Source organism: Mustela putorius, unplaced genomic scaffold (genome assembly GCF_011764305.1).
Source record: "Mustela putorius furo isolate JIRA1106 unplaced genomic scaffold, ASM1176430v1.1 tig00537255_pilon_pilon_pilon, whole genome shotgun sequence".
NCBI classification, from domain to species: domain Eukaryota; kingdom Metazoa; phylum Chordata; class Mammalia; order Carnivora; family Mustelidae; genus Mustela; species Mustela putorius.
Genome location: NW_025422394.1, coordinates 1534955 through 1548157, shown reverse-complemented (window position 1 = coordinate 1548157; position 13203 = coordinate 1534955). Strand labels below are relative to the sequence as shown.

Here is a 13203-nt window from a genome sequence, read left to right as displayed (position 1 = left end):
TTTTTATTGACCTATAATGGTAGATTGTAGCTTATCTTCCACATGGCCTTCCCTCATTTCCCTTCCTTAACTTCCTCCCTTGACCAAAACAGAATTACATTTCAAGTTGTGGCTGTATTAACAATTTGTTTTTACGTTATGATACTTACACAGATATTGTATACTACTAAGCCAGTCTGTGTGGCTATGGAATGACTACTTTAATTTTCCTTGTTGTTAGTAATTGTCTTTTTTGTTTTCTTGGCTTGGTTTTTAGTGTTTTTATTACTCATTTTTCCCCCTTGTTTTCAATTTCTTTTTGTTGGTGTGTACTCTTTTGGATTCCTTGACTTTATATTCCCTTCCATCTAGTAAGATTCTAATTTTAGTTATTAAAATCTTAATTTCTAAGAACTATTTCTTGTTCTGTTTCTTCTTTAACATGGTAGTCTTTTCTTGTTTCATGCGTAGAACATCTCCACTTTTTATTCCCCCCACCAAAGATTGATTGATTGATTGATTCATTGATTACAGAGGGGCAGAGGAGAGGGAGAGGGAGAGGGAGAGAGAAGCTAGCAGATTTCTGTGCTCAGTGCAGAGCCCCATGTAGGGCTTGATTCCATGACCCTGAGATCACAACCTGAGCCAAAACCAAGAGTCGGACACTTAACCGACTGTGTCACCCAGGTGCCCCCAACATCTCCACTTTTTCACGATATTCATTATAGTAATTTTGGGCTTTTCTTCTGTGCACTTGTAATAGTATTCATAGGCAAAACATTTATTATTGTTTTCCATGTATATTTCTCCTTCAGGGCTATATTGCCCATATTTTGCCAATATATATGATAATAAAATTTATTTGTAAAATAATTTAAAATACCGTTTTGTAAGCAGTATGTTAGTATAAAGACTTTTATAAATACTATTATAAAGGGTAATATAATTTTATTATTTAAAACAAATTTATAATTATCTTGAATAACCTGATATTACTAATTCTTTGAACTGGTGTTTTTTTCCCTCTAGTTTAAATCTGCTTATTTTAGCAATAGGATTTGATAATTGTGAAAATCTTACTATAAACATTTGTTAAATATCAAACATGTTCGCCCTTTCCTTACCAAAAAAGGGCTTTATTTAAATTGGGCATCTTTTATATAAGCTATTCCATGCGATTTCATTTTTATGTCTTTTTGTCTTTAGAAATAATTTATCAATGGGAAATGTTCTTTGTAGAAATTGGTTTTCTGTCTAGTTTGCTGCCTTACTCCTTCCATGTTGTTTGCTAATTGCATGCTTTTTATCTTTCTTTTGTGGAATCAAAAGACAAATCCCCTTTGGTTTAGTTTTGTTTGATTTTGAAGAAAACCGTGAACAGTTTGATTAGTCCCATGCTAATGTTCCTTACCAACCAAAAATTAGTGATGTCACAGTAAAGAATCATAGATGATATCTCTCTTGGACAAAAAAGTTATCTTCAGTATAGATAAGGAAGGAGTATTTTAAAGAATTTGGTTGAGGATGAGGATGGGGCAAAGGCTGTTTTTGAGTATACTACATTTTGATGAATTCAAATTACAGTTTTAACTTTACTATTATAATGAATGCATTTGATTGAAATTGCTTAAAATCTAGGCTGCCATATAAGTCACAATTATTTTACTGGTGTTATGAAAAATAAATGTTACTGTTGACTTGCAACAATATTCTCATTTTGGGGGTGAAATAAAAAGTGAACATGGAGAAAGAAAAGCCTTTACTATTTATTTTCTTTTACATATTTTAGCTTCATGGTGCATTCACCAGGAAAACCTCACAAGTCCTCAGAACCTGTTATTTCAGCTCAAGAGCAGGAGACTGAGGTATGGCTTTTGTGAAAAAGCAGTGCTTGAAAGGATTATATGCATGCTTAAAATTTTGTTGCCAGCATTTTAAAAGTTGTTCTTGAGCTTGAGTCTGAGACATAGTTAATTCTTCATCCTGAGGGAAAATGTAATAGCTGAAACTCTAAAAATAAAGGACTGGATTTTTCTCAGTACATTAAAAAATAACAACAAATGTTCAGTTGTTTCTTTGTTCTTCGTTCAGACTGTGTTGTATGGCAAACTGGTTGAAGCCAGGCAGAAACAAGCCAGTAAAATGGATGTCCCTCCAGCTATTCTGGCAACAAATAAGATACTACTGGATATGGCCAAAATGAGGTATGTGTTCTAACTTATTTTCTCCTAACATAATAGATTTGTAATGTAGATTGTTTAGTGACAGTACGACTTGGGGTCCAGCTGTCTTGTCTATGAGGTGACTCCCCAGTCTCCCATGCTGCGCACCATCTCTCCACTGAGCTGTAGTCTTATGTTTCAACATGAATGAAAACCGTTTTCAGCCATCACATTCAGTGTATATGAAATCTAACTCACTATCCGCAACCCTCCGTGCATGCATTTTGTGCAGCTACCAAAACTCTTCTCTCTCTTTTTTTTGTCATTTCCTACCTTTATGTTCTCAATGACATATGTTTAAAATGCCTGTTGTTATTTTCACTCCTCTAACGTGGATTCCCGTCTTAGTCCTACTTAAATAGTTGTGAGACTTTTTCATTAAAGAGTTCCTCGTGCATCTGTGTATGCTGTCCTCTCTCTTCTTTGTGACACCCTGTTAGTTCAGACCATTGCCCCTGGGCTGTTGCAGAAACCTCTTAACTAGTAAATCTTTCCTTCATCTCTCCGTCTCTGTTTCATCTGGTACATGAGACCAAATCAGTCTTTCTTTCTCATGTCCTATTTCTGCCTAACTAGTTCCTAACTGTCATAACTTCTTTAGCTTGTAATTCAGAGCCCTGAATTTAAAGCCATTTATGGACTTAAACATGCTTTTTCATCCATGTCACAGAATTTCGAGTGGTTTATCCAACCGCATGTTGAAGATCCCCTTTCAAATTCCATGTATTTGTTTACAGTGTTGCTTCTGCCTTGTCGTTTCCTTGATTTCCCAAAACTCCTGCTAGGAAATCCTTCAAGATTTTCTCCATAAGTCTTTCATGCTCTTAGCAGCAAAGGAATTCCTTTCCCCTGAATTCATAAAGGACTTTAAAATGTAAATTTAGAAGATGCTTCTGTGACACATCTCACATAATGCTTTATTTTTTGTTATTATTGGTATATGTGCTTGTATCTTCCAGATTGTAAACTCTGAATAAAGACACTGTTTTCCTCATTATTTTGTGTCTTCCAAAGCACCTGGCACAATGCCTAATAAAGATGAGGTGATCAATAAGTATTTAGAAGAAATTATTTCCAAAGAACAGTTTTTGAAGGACACCTGAGTGGCTCAGTGGGTTAAGCTTCTGCCTGCTGCTCTCCCTGCTTGTGCTCTCTCTCTCTCTCTCTCTGACAAATAAAGAAATAAATAAAATCTTTCCAAAAAATTTCTATCTTTAAAAGAAAAAAAGCAGTTGCCTGATAATTGTATTCACCCTTTTTCTTTTTTGAATTTTATTTATTTATTTGTGAGAGAGAGCACACACAAGCAGGGGAAGCAGCAGACCGAGGGAGAAGCAGGCTCCCTGCTGAGCAAGGAGCCTGATATGAGATCCTGGGATCATGACCTGGGCCAAAGGCAGATGCTTAACCAACTGAGTCATCCAGGCATCCCAATTGTATTCATCTTTTATACTTTCTTTAAAAAAAATTGTTTTTGTCATTAAGTTTTATCCAAAAGATGTTAACTTTAGTGTAGGAATTTTAATAATATAGTGCTTATATTTTAAAATAATTATTTTATTAAAAGTGAATATTCAAAAACCACATTTTAATATTTAGTGAAGATAATTTAAAGGAAAATGAGTAATAATTAGATTGGCAGATTTTTAGAAAGTAGACATTATACAATCTCTTGGATTTTGGACACAATAAGAAATACTGAGTTAAAAGCCTAAAGTAGTTAGCAAGTTTATTATTACAGGTAAATAGTTTGTATATAATGAATGAGATTTTCTTTTGTATTTCTTAGCCTCTTGGTTATCCTCAGAGCCTCATAGTTTTTTTTAATATCTGTAAAAATAGTAATAGTGATAAGATCAGTAATAGAGTAGAACATTAGCCTGTTTCTTCATGCTAATGGCCTGTTTGCCAGTTAGTACTGTGTTTTTGTGGTGATATAATGGTGGTGGTGTTTTTATTCAAAAACTGCTAAAATAAAAATCTTTAAATGGTGGAAAGCTAAGAGAAACATCATTACTTGTATTACACATTGCTTTTGGTTAATGGAAAAATATACATTTATTAAGTATTAATATGAAGCTAAACATCAGCTATGTTGCTGGAGTGATGATGTTTTAGTGGTTTCTTGACTTCTTAATTTTTTTAAATGACAGACCTACTACGTTTGAAAATGTGAAAAGGATCGATGGTGTGTCTGAAGGCAAAGCTAATATGTTGACCCCTCTGTTGGAAGTCATCAAAGATTTCTGTCAAATAAATAGCATTCAGGTAAAATACTGTGGTTTGCAGGAATTGTGAGAGAATGAACATTTTTTGATGATTTAAAAAACACCTTTGAAAAACATTTTCTCCCTTTACAGTTGACCCTTGAACAATGTGGGAGGTTAGGGACACTGACCCCCACACCATCAAAAATCCATGTATAATTTTTGACTCCCCCAAAACTTAACCATTAATAGTTTACTATTGACTAAAAGCCTTACTGAGAACACATATAGTTGATTAACACATATTTTGTATGTTATATGTCTTATTTACTGTATTCTTTGGTTGTTGTTGTTTTTTAAGATTTTATTTATTTATTTGGGAGAGAGAGAGCCCGAGAGCACAAGCAGGGATGGGGGGAAGGGCAGAGAGAGGAGAAGCCAACTTCCTACTGAGCGGACAGCCCGACTCTAGGCTCAAACCCAGGACCCTGAGATCATTACCTGAGCTGAAGACCGATGCTTAAAAGACTGAGCCACACCGGTGCCCCAAATACTATTTTCTTGTAATAAAGTAAGGTAGAGAAAAAAAAAAGTTATTAAGAAAATCATAAGGGAGGAATGCCTGGGCGGGTCAGTTGGTTAAGTGTCCGCTCCCGTCATCATCTCAGGGTCATGAGATCTAGCCCTGCGTTGGGCTTTACGCTCAGCCAGGAATCAGCTTGAGAATCTCTCTCTCCCTCTCACTCTGCCTTTCTCCCATGCTCGTGCATACGCTCTCTTTCTCTCTCCCTTTCAAATAAATAAATAAATCTTAAAAAAAAAATCATAAGGGGTTGACGAAGGGAAGGTGGGCAGGGGATGGGTTAAATGGGTGACGGGTATTAAGGAGGGCACTTTTGTGGAGCGCTGGGTGTTGTAGGTAAGTGATTAATCACTAAATTCTACTCCTGAAACCAATATTACACTATATGTTAAGTAACTAGAATTTAAATAAAAACTTGAAACAAAACAAATTACAGGGAAGAGAAAATATGTTTTAGCACTGTACTGTATTTATTGAAAAAGTCTGCATCTAAGTGGACCTGGCCGCTTCACACTATCTTGTTCAAGGGTCAGCTGTGTTTTCATTTCTACACTGGACACTTAGAAAATCAATTCAGATTACTCTTGTAGTAAATCACCTACAAAAACATGTTACCTAATTTTTAAGATGATGCTTAAGTAGTTGTCCAGGCTGCTCATGTCTTTCTGTTCTGTTGAGTGATTTTGCTTTTCAATTTGAAAAAGTACTGTGTTTTAGGTTGATAAATTATTTTACTTTCAGATGGAGATAGAAATTAAAGCTGCAAAGTTAACCTTGCTATCACTTGGCATGGAGCCCAGCCACTTTCTTTTCTGTTTTGTTTATTTTATTCCCTAATTACCCTCTCCTTCCAGTCATGCTGTCCTTTGATATTAAGTAGAATACATGTTCTTCTCTTCAGTCTTAATAGCATTTTCTTCCTATTCTTTTATTACTCTTTGTTCTACCATAAATGGCCATTTCCACAAGGATCCTTTGGGTTTCTTTCTTTAAACCCCACATTCAGACTCTATTAACTTTGTGTACTCTGACATAGGAGTAAGGCATTGTGAGGTAGTAGAAAGTCTACTAAACTCAGAATCAGGGAATTAGGAATTTAATTCTCCCATGGTCTACCTGTTGAAGCCGAATGTGTTCTTTTTTTTTTTTAAATTTTTTATTTTTTATAAACATATATTTTTATCCCCAGGGGTACAGGTCTGTGAATCACCAGGTTTACACACTTCACAGCACTCACCAAAGCACATACCCTCCCCAATGTCCATAATCCCACCCCCTTCTCCCAAACCCCCTCCCCCCAGCAACCCTCAGTTTGTTTTGTGAGATTAAGAGTCACTTATGGTTTGTCTCCCTTCCAATCCCATCTTGTTTCAAAAGATTTATTTGACAAGCCAGGGGAGGAACACAGGAAGAAGGAGAAGCAGACTTCCTGCTCCACAGGAGGCTGGGGGAGTGGTATGGGGCTCCATCCCAGGATGCTGAGATCATGCACTGAGCTGAAGGTAGATGCTTAACTGACTGAGCCACCCAGGCACCCCCCCCCTTTTTTTTAAAGAGTTTATTTATTAGAGAGAATGAGGAGGGGAGGGACAGAAGGAAAAGGACAAGCAGACTCCCCATTGAGCAGGGAGCCTGACTCTGTATGTGTTCTTTAACATCTTTAGGTTTCCATTTCCTGACTACACAATGGAAAGGATACTTTCCTTCCCCATATTAAGGAAACAATAGATTAATTAGAAAGACAAAAGATAGGAATGCCTGGTTGGCTCAATCATTTAAGCCTCTGACTCTTAAGATTTTGGCTCTGATCATGATCTTGGAGTCCTGGGTTCTGCACTCAGCAGGGTGTCTGCTTCTCTCTCTCTCTCTCTGTCTCACTCCTTTTGCCCCTTCCTCTGCTTACACACACACTGTCTCTCAAATAAATAAATAAAGCTTAACTAAAAAAGAAAGACAAAAGATAAGGGGTGGGTATAAAAAGTTGGAAGCATTAAAAGTATGGAAGGCAGTATTAAGAGGTTGTTTTTGCTTCTAAGAATCTCCTGTAAGCCTTGGACACGCACATTTGGATCCCCCTTTAAAAATCTGATATGTCTTGTCACAGAATAGTTGTGTTTTGGGGAGTAGATTTGCATTATCCTTCTCTGTGAGCTTGTTTTTATGTATACATGTGTGCAAATATGAATGTAAGTGGTTACATTGGAATGCAAATTCATTAATTTATCATGAGAATTGTAACTGAGAAGTTTCACCAGACCCAACCAGCATCTTCCCCTCTCCTATTGAATAAGAAGGTATATGGGAAGCCAGCTTATCTGACAGTCGCTTAGAAAGCCTGGAATATCACAAGGGGAATTCTGATAGTGTCAGAGTAGTCTGTCACATCAAGGCAGATTAGGCATTGTCCTACATTACTTGCCAGGGAAACTGTTACATTCAAATCTAGTTAGCCAAGATGTCTTGTCATCTGAACAGTGCTTGGCTAGGTATTGCCTGCTTTGGTCCTTCTGCCTTTCCTATTTATGTTTCCACTGATTTCCTACTTATGTTTCCATTGATAACTCTCTGTTCATATAATCTTTTATCTACACAGAGCATGATTTGATTAGACTTTTGCTTAATTAGAATAGCCCTTCCTTCTTGAGATTACTGCCCTCATAGTACTTTGCTTAGTGTTTTGAATGTTCCTAAACCCTTTAGTCTCACATTTACAGATGACATCATGATTTTGTCCTATAAGTACTAAAATCTTCATGGATTTGCCAGTATAATTCACAGTGGTCACATTTCTAAGACCTTGATATCGGGGTATCCCATTGTTGCCTCCAGCTATAGCCTATACCGATAGACTGAGGAATCGGGCTAATGGGGTCTGATATTAAGCATGCCTAGCATTTTAAGGCCAGATTTGACATTGTTAAGGTCTCAGATAGAAACACTTCATTTAATAAAAAATATTCTTCCTTGAAAATCTAGAGGTGCCTAGAAACAACTTGTGGTATCGTCTAGCTTCTTTGTTCCCCAAATTGCATTGTCCCAGGTATCTGAACTAATCTACAGACTCACTTATTTATTTAGGGTAGAAATGGACTGCTGTGGGTTACAATACGCCAAGTTCTGTTGGATTTAATTCTTTTAAATTGGTGCTTATGTTTTGAAAAGTAAAGTTGGCATGGGGAAAACTATTCTTAATCCATGCGAATCATACATCATATAATTCTATCATAACTCTCACTTGGTCTTTACATATTTTCAGGCTCTTAAAAAATTCCACTATTGCTCTATTAATCTCATTTTTCAATGCTTTGTCTGCTTTTTCTCTTTTAAACGTTTCCTAAGGAACCGTATTTAAGAATTTACATAATGCTTCAAGCTTAGAGCCACAGTTTGTATGTATCTTTTTAAACTATATGTATATAGTAGTAATGTATTTACTTACAAAATGTTAGCAGAATTTGTGACTATAGTATCAAAATTTGAATATTAATTTGGTTTATTCATTCATTCAGTGTTCACTTCCAGAGATTAAGGGACTAATTTAGAGTCAGAGTGGTCAACATTATAGTTCATTTTTTATTCCCTCTTTCTTGGCTAAAGGAGAGACTAGAAATTTCTAGCTTTATAACCATGTTTACTATTACATATATCTTATTTAAAAACTTACTCCCTCCATCTTTATTTTACCTTTTTAGATCAATATGTAAAAACAAAAACAAAAAGAAAACAAAACCCTTTTTCAGCTCTTCATATAAGGGAATTTTTGATCATTCCTTTGAAGTTTTGTGTATTTTTTTCCCCTCATGCCTAATGATCACACTGATGCTTTATCATTATATTGATATTATTATTGATCATTTGTGTTACATTTAAAATTTTGTAGACAGACCTCTTTTCAAGGACAAAACCTCAGGAAGAACAAAGGAACAGTGTGGTGGCAAAAAATGAAGCATGCTCCCTTTCACAGCCTATGGCCATCACGTATTACTTATTCCAAGAAAAGAAGATGTCTTTGGTTAGTATTTTACTTTCAAGTTAACAGATTTTCAAATTTATCTAAACGTGTTCTTATCAGCTTTTCAAATAGTAAAATTGTAACTTGGGTTAAATTTCTTCTAATCTTGCAGTATTTTATATTGTTTCATTTTACATTTAATCTTAGGCTAGAATGTCATTTTCTTTTTCTGCCAAACCTACCTTTGTCAATTAATTAAAAAGAGTAAGTGTACTTTGGTTACTTTGTAGAGGTTGTATCAGAGGTTCTGCTGAACATATTTACAGCTTAGGGATATTAGAGCAGTTGTATTTTAAGACTGTTTTTTTTTAAACTGGGATTAATAGTTTAAAAACATTTAGCATATGTACTGATAAGAAATAATCTCCAAGATATATTAAGGAAAAGGAAGATGGATAGCAGTGTGAAAAGCATAAATGAAGTGAGTGTATATATGCATGCTTATATATTAACATATTTTTGTGTATGTATACAAAAATGCGTAAACTGTCTTTGGAAGGATGTCCAAGAAGCTGGAAATAAGTTTTTAAAAAACAGCTTGCTTTTCATTCTAGATCCTCTACTATTATTTTCTATTTTAAACCATGCCTGATTGGTCTTTGAAAAAAATCTTAATTACTGTGAAAAATGGCCACACTTAATGTTTCTTCACTGTTCTGGCCTCAGTCCTTAAGGCTGTTGAGGTTTCTTTAAATATACAAAATGAAGAGTATAACTTAGTGGAATAGGGACAGAATTAGGCTTCCAGCTCGGTTTAACTAATTTGAATTCCTATCCTCTCTGTCATTAAATTGATTTGGAAAAGGCTATATGGTCCTGTGCCTGCTTTTCATGTTCTCTGTGTCTGTATTCGCTAGGCTATATTATACTTCTTATTCTGGTTAAAATCCAGTATAAATAAGAAAAACAGTTTATAGCTTGTCTTCATCACTTAATAGATGTTCTAATTAAACAGTCAGATTCCTGAAATTAAAAGTACAAAAGCCATTATAGAAGAAACCCAACAATTCCATTGTACTATTTTTTTTTTTAAAGATTTTATTTATTTATTTGACAGAGAGAAATCACAAGTAGATGGAGAGGCAGGCAGAGAGAGAGGGGGAAGCAGGCTCCCTGCTGAGCAGAGAGCCCAATGCGGGCCTCGATCCCAGAACCCTGAGATCATGACCTGAGCCGAAGGCAGCGGCTTAACCCACTGAGCCACCCAGGCGCCCTCCATTGTACTATTTTTGAAGTGAATTGCATGATAAATAGAAATTTTAAGTTCAGTTTCTTATTTAAATAGTAACTTACATGTGTTAAATATGCTTATAAATACATAATTTGACCATATATATAGTATAACTGAATACTAAGAAAATTTGTTGTAGCCTCCAAATTTTCTGAATAAAGTACATTCTAATACTCAGCCCTGATACATGGTTTCATGTATTGTATTATATATTCATGATTAAAAATACAGAGTGGTATATTTTCATTGATATCTTTTGCTATTTTTTTTGTATATTATTGTGTAATATCATGGTATAATTATCTGTTCCTCCCAGGGGCTGAGAGGGTCTGTGCCAGTTAACCACAAAATTAAACATGCCTAAGGACTAATTAATCAGGAGCAATAATACAATTAGTTCTAGGTAATTTGATGCCTGGTATCAAATAACCCTGATATTATGCACACATGGTGCAGACCGTGTAGTAGAAAAAGGTAGACATTTAATGAGGTAACTTAAAACCTACCTTTGAAGGCTGAAAATACTGCTTTAAATGCTCTGTTCTGTGAAAGTACAGCCTTCACATAAATACAGTCCAAATTCAGACTTCCAAGATGCATTAAAAGAAGGTATCATGAAATAATCTAGAGCTGCATAAACTTTCTGAGTATTTAAAAGAATGTTTTATCAAATGTACATCTTAAATGGATTTGGAGCTACTTTTGTTTAAAAAGCTACATAAAATATGTAATGCTATCCTAAATTTAAAACAATTCATGTTAAGTTTAATGCTAGGCAAAAAACGACAGCTCTTGATAAATTGTGGTTATTATTTTATGAATAGAGCCAATATAAAACACCCTATTAAAGTTTTCTCAAGAACCGTTTATAGAATGCATCCGGAGCCTTGCACTATCACTAAGCATTTTAGGATTTGTCTTCTTGGACATTCACATAACTAAAGTACCATGTGTTAGTTCAATTATACAGAATATTGGATTACAATTTATGATATTTTCAGAAGGCTGTGGCAGTTATTAGATTTACACAGAATGATTAGTCTCTGCCACTAATGGGTTTTTGAAGTGAACAATTACAGAGGGATGAGGATTGAGTTCTTAGCTAAAGCTGGAGGATTTTGTTTTATTCACTGTAGTAAGTATAAAAGGTAGAACATGTAGAGATCTGTAACATGGGTAGTTTTAAAGAAATAGTGAAAAAGAAAATTTTAAGTGAAGGTTCAGTGCATTATTTCTTGGTGAACATTGACTACCTGAAGGTTTTGGACATTTTATTTACATATGGTACATTGCAAACTCTTAAGACCTTGTTGGTGGTTTTGCTCCTGTTTCTCTAGATAAGTATAGCCCAGGAGAGGGCTATGCCTGTCACAACGGTTGGGATGCACTTAACCCAAGCACTGAAAGCTGGCTGCCCACTTGATATGGAACGAGCAGGCCTGACTCTAGAGGTTCAGAAGATTATCGCTGATGTTATCCGAAACCCTCCCATCAACTCAGGTGATGCTCTGACCCTCAATGACTCGAGTCATTAGTAAACAAGCAACCCACTCGCATTTTTCACTTTACCAGCATTAACCCCTTATGCTACAAGGGAAACTTTACTTTTGTAATGCTTTTTCTGTTGTTTTTGAAAAACAGTCTTTCTTCCCATTATCAGAGGAAAGTCTGAGTCTGAGAAATTCCTGTATTCCTTTGCAGCTTTAAATTATGACTTCTGCTCCCATCCCCAAACTGGGCTTTCATCCTTTTCTAACTTCTACCTCATCTTTTGGTAAAAACACATTTTTTTTCCATATTCATTTCTCATAGCTTACTGATTTCTCATTTTCCCCTAAATCTTACAGATTCCTTGTCATTGGCCCACGTAAGTAATCTTTCTAAGCAGTGCAATCAGTGGTCTCAGTCGCTGTGGTGTTGAAGGGATGGTCCTTGGTCTCTTGGCCCCTTGTAGAAGGGCTTCCAGTTGTCCCTTTGCTGCAGAGTGTCAGCTGTGCTCGTGGAGACTGAGCACAGTTGCCTGCCCTGCAGAAAGTTTTAGATTATCTCTTTTTTTACAGAATTAAGGATTAGGTACCTCAGAGGATTTTTTCCCCATAAATGTACAAACTAGATGTGTTTTAACTCAGTATATTTTCAGACTCTTAGGACAGAACATACTGACTCTTAGGACAGTAGACATACAGAAAGCCTTATCTCAGGAACTGCAATGCAAATACTTAAATTTTTATTAACTTGAATTCTTGGGAACAACTAGGTGGTCCCCCCAGAAATCTAAAAATAAGGGAAATACGATCACGCTCTGAAAGTACAGTCAATACTGTACTAAATTGGTCAGAACAAAATTATTAAAGTCACCTTAAAGACAGCATTGGGCATCTGGGTGCTCCCTAGGGAGTTGGGTTATCCCTTAGGGGACTGACTTGATTTTCGCTCAGGTCTTGATCTCAGGGTCATGAACCTGAGCCCCAAGTTGGGCTCTGTGCTCAGCACAGAGTGTGCTTCAGATTTTCTCTCCCTTTGCTTTTGCCCCTCTTCCTGCTTGTACTGTCTCTCTAAATAAATAAACTCTTTAAAAAACATATTTAAAAAGACAGCATTAATTCTGAACTCCAGAAAGACTTGACTGAAGTGTAAAGAAAGAACACCTTCATGTGTTGCATTGGTCAACTGTGGAAGCACAGGAGAAAGACAGGGACAAATCTGGGCAGTGGTCATCTAAATTATTCTCAGGGAACTAAAATTTTTCTTCCTTTTTTTTCTTAAAACATTATTTACTTATTTATTCAAATTTCTTTCTTTCTTTCTTTCTTTCTTTCTCTCTCTCTCTCTCTTTCTTTCTTTCTTTCTCTTCCTTTCTTTCTTTTTAAGATTTTTATTTATTTATTTGACAGAGAGAGACATAGTGAGAGAGGGAACACAAGCAGGGGGAGTGGGAGAGGGAGAAGCAGGCTTCCTGCTGAGCAGAG

General features: G+C 35.8%; 1 protein-coding gene across 10 annotated transcripts in view; it reads left to right on the top strand.

Annotated features, from left to right (window-relative positions):
* WRN (WRN RecQ like helicase) overlaps window positions 1–13203 on the top strand; it is a 144431-nt gene that overhangs the window by 112658 nt on the left and 18570 nt on the right. For all 10 annotated transcript variants that reach the window (XM_013059317.2, XM_013059315.2, XM_013059308.2 and 7 more), the window contains 5 exons: window positions 1769–1844; window positions 2071–2183; window positions 4355–4469; window positions 8872–9003; window positions 11572–11734. In XM_013059317.2, the coding sequence (XP_012914771.1) occupies window positions 1769–1844; window positions 2071–2183; window positions 4355–4469; window positions 8872–9003; window positions 11572–11734 (599 nt within the window). The remainder of the gene's footprint in view (window positions 1–1768; window positions 1845–2070; window positions 2184–4354; window positions 4470–8871; window positions 9004–11571; window positions 11735–13203) is intronic.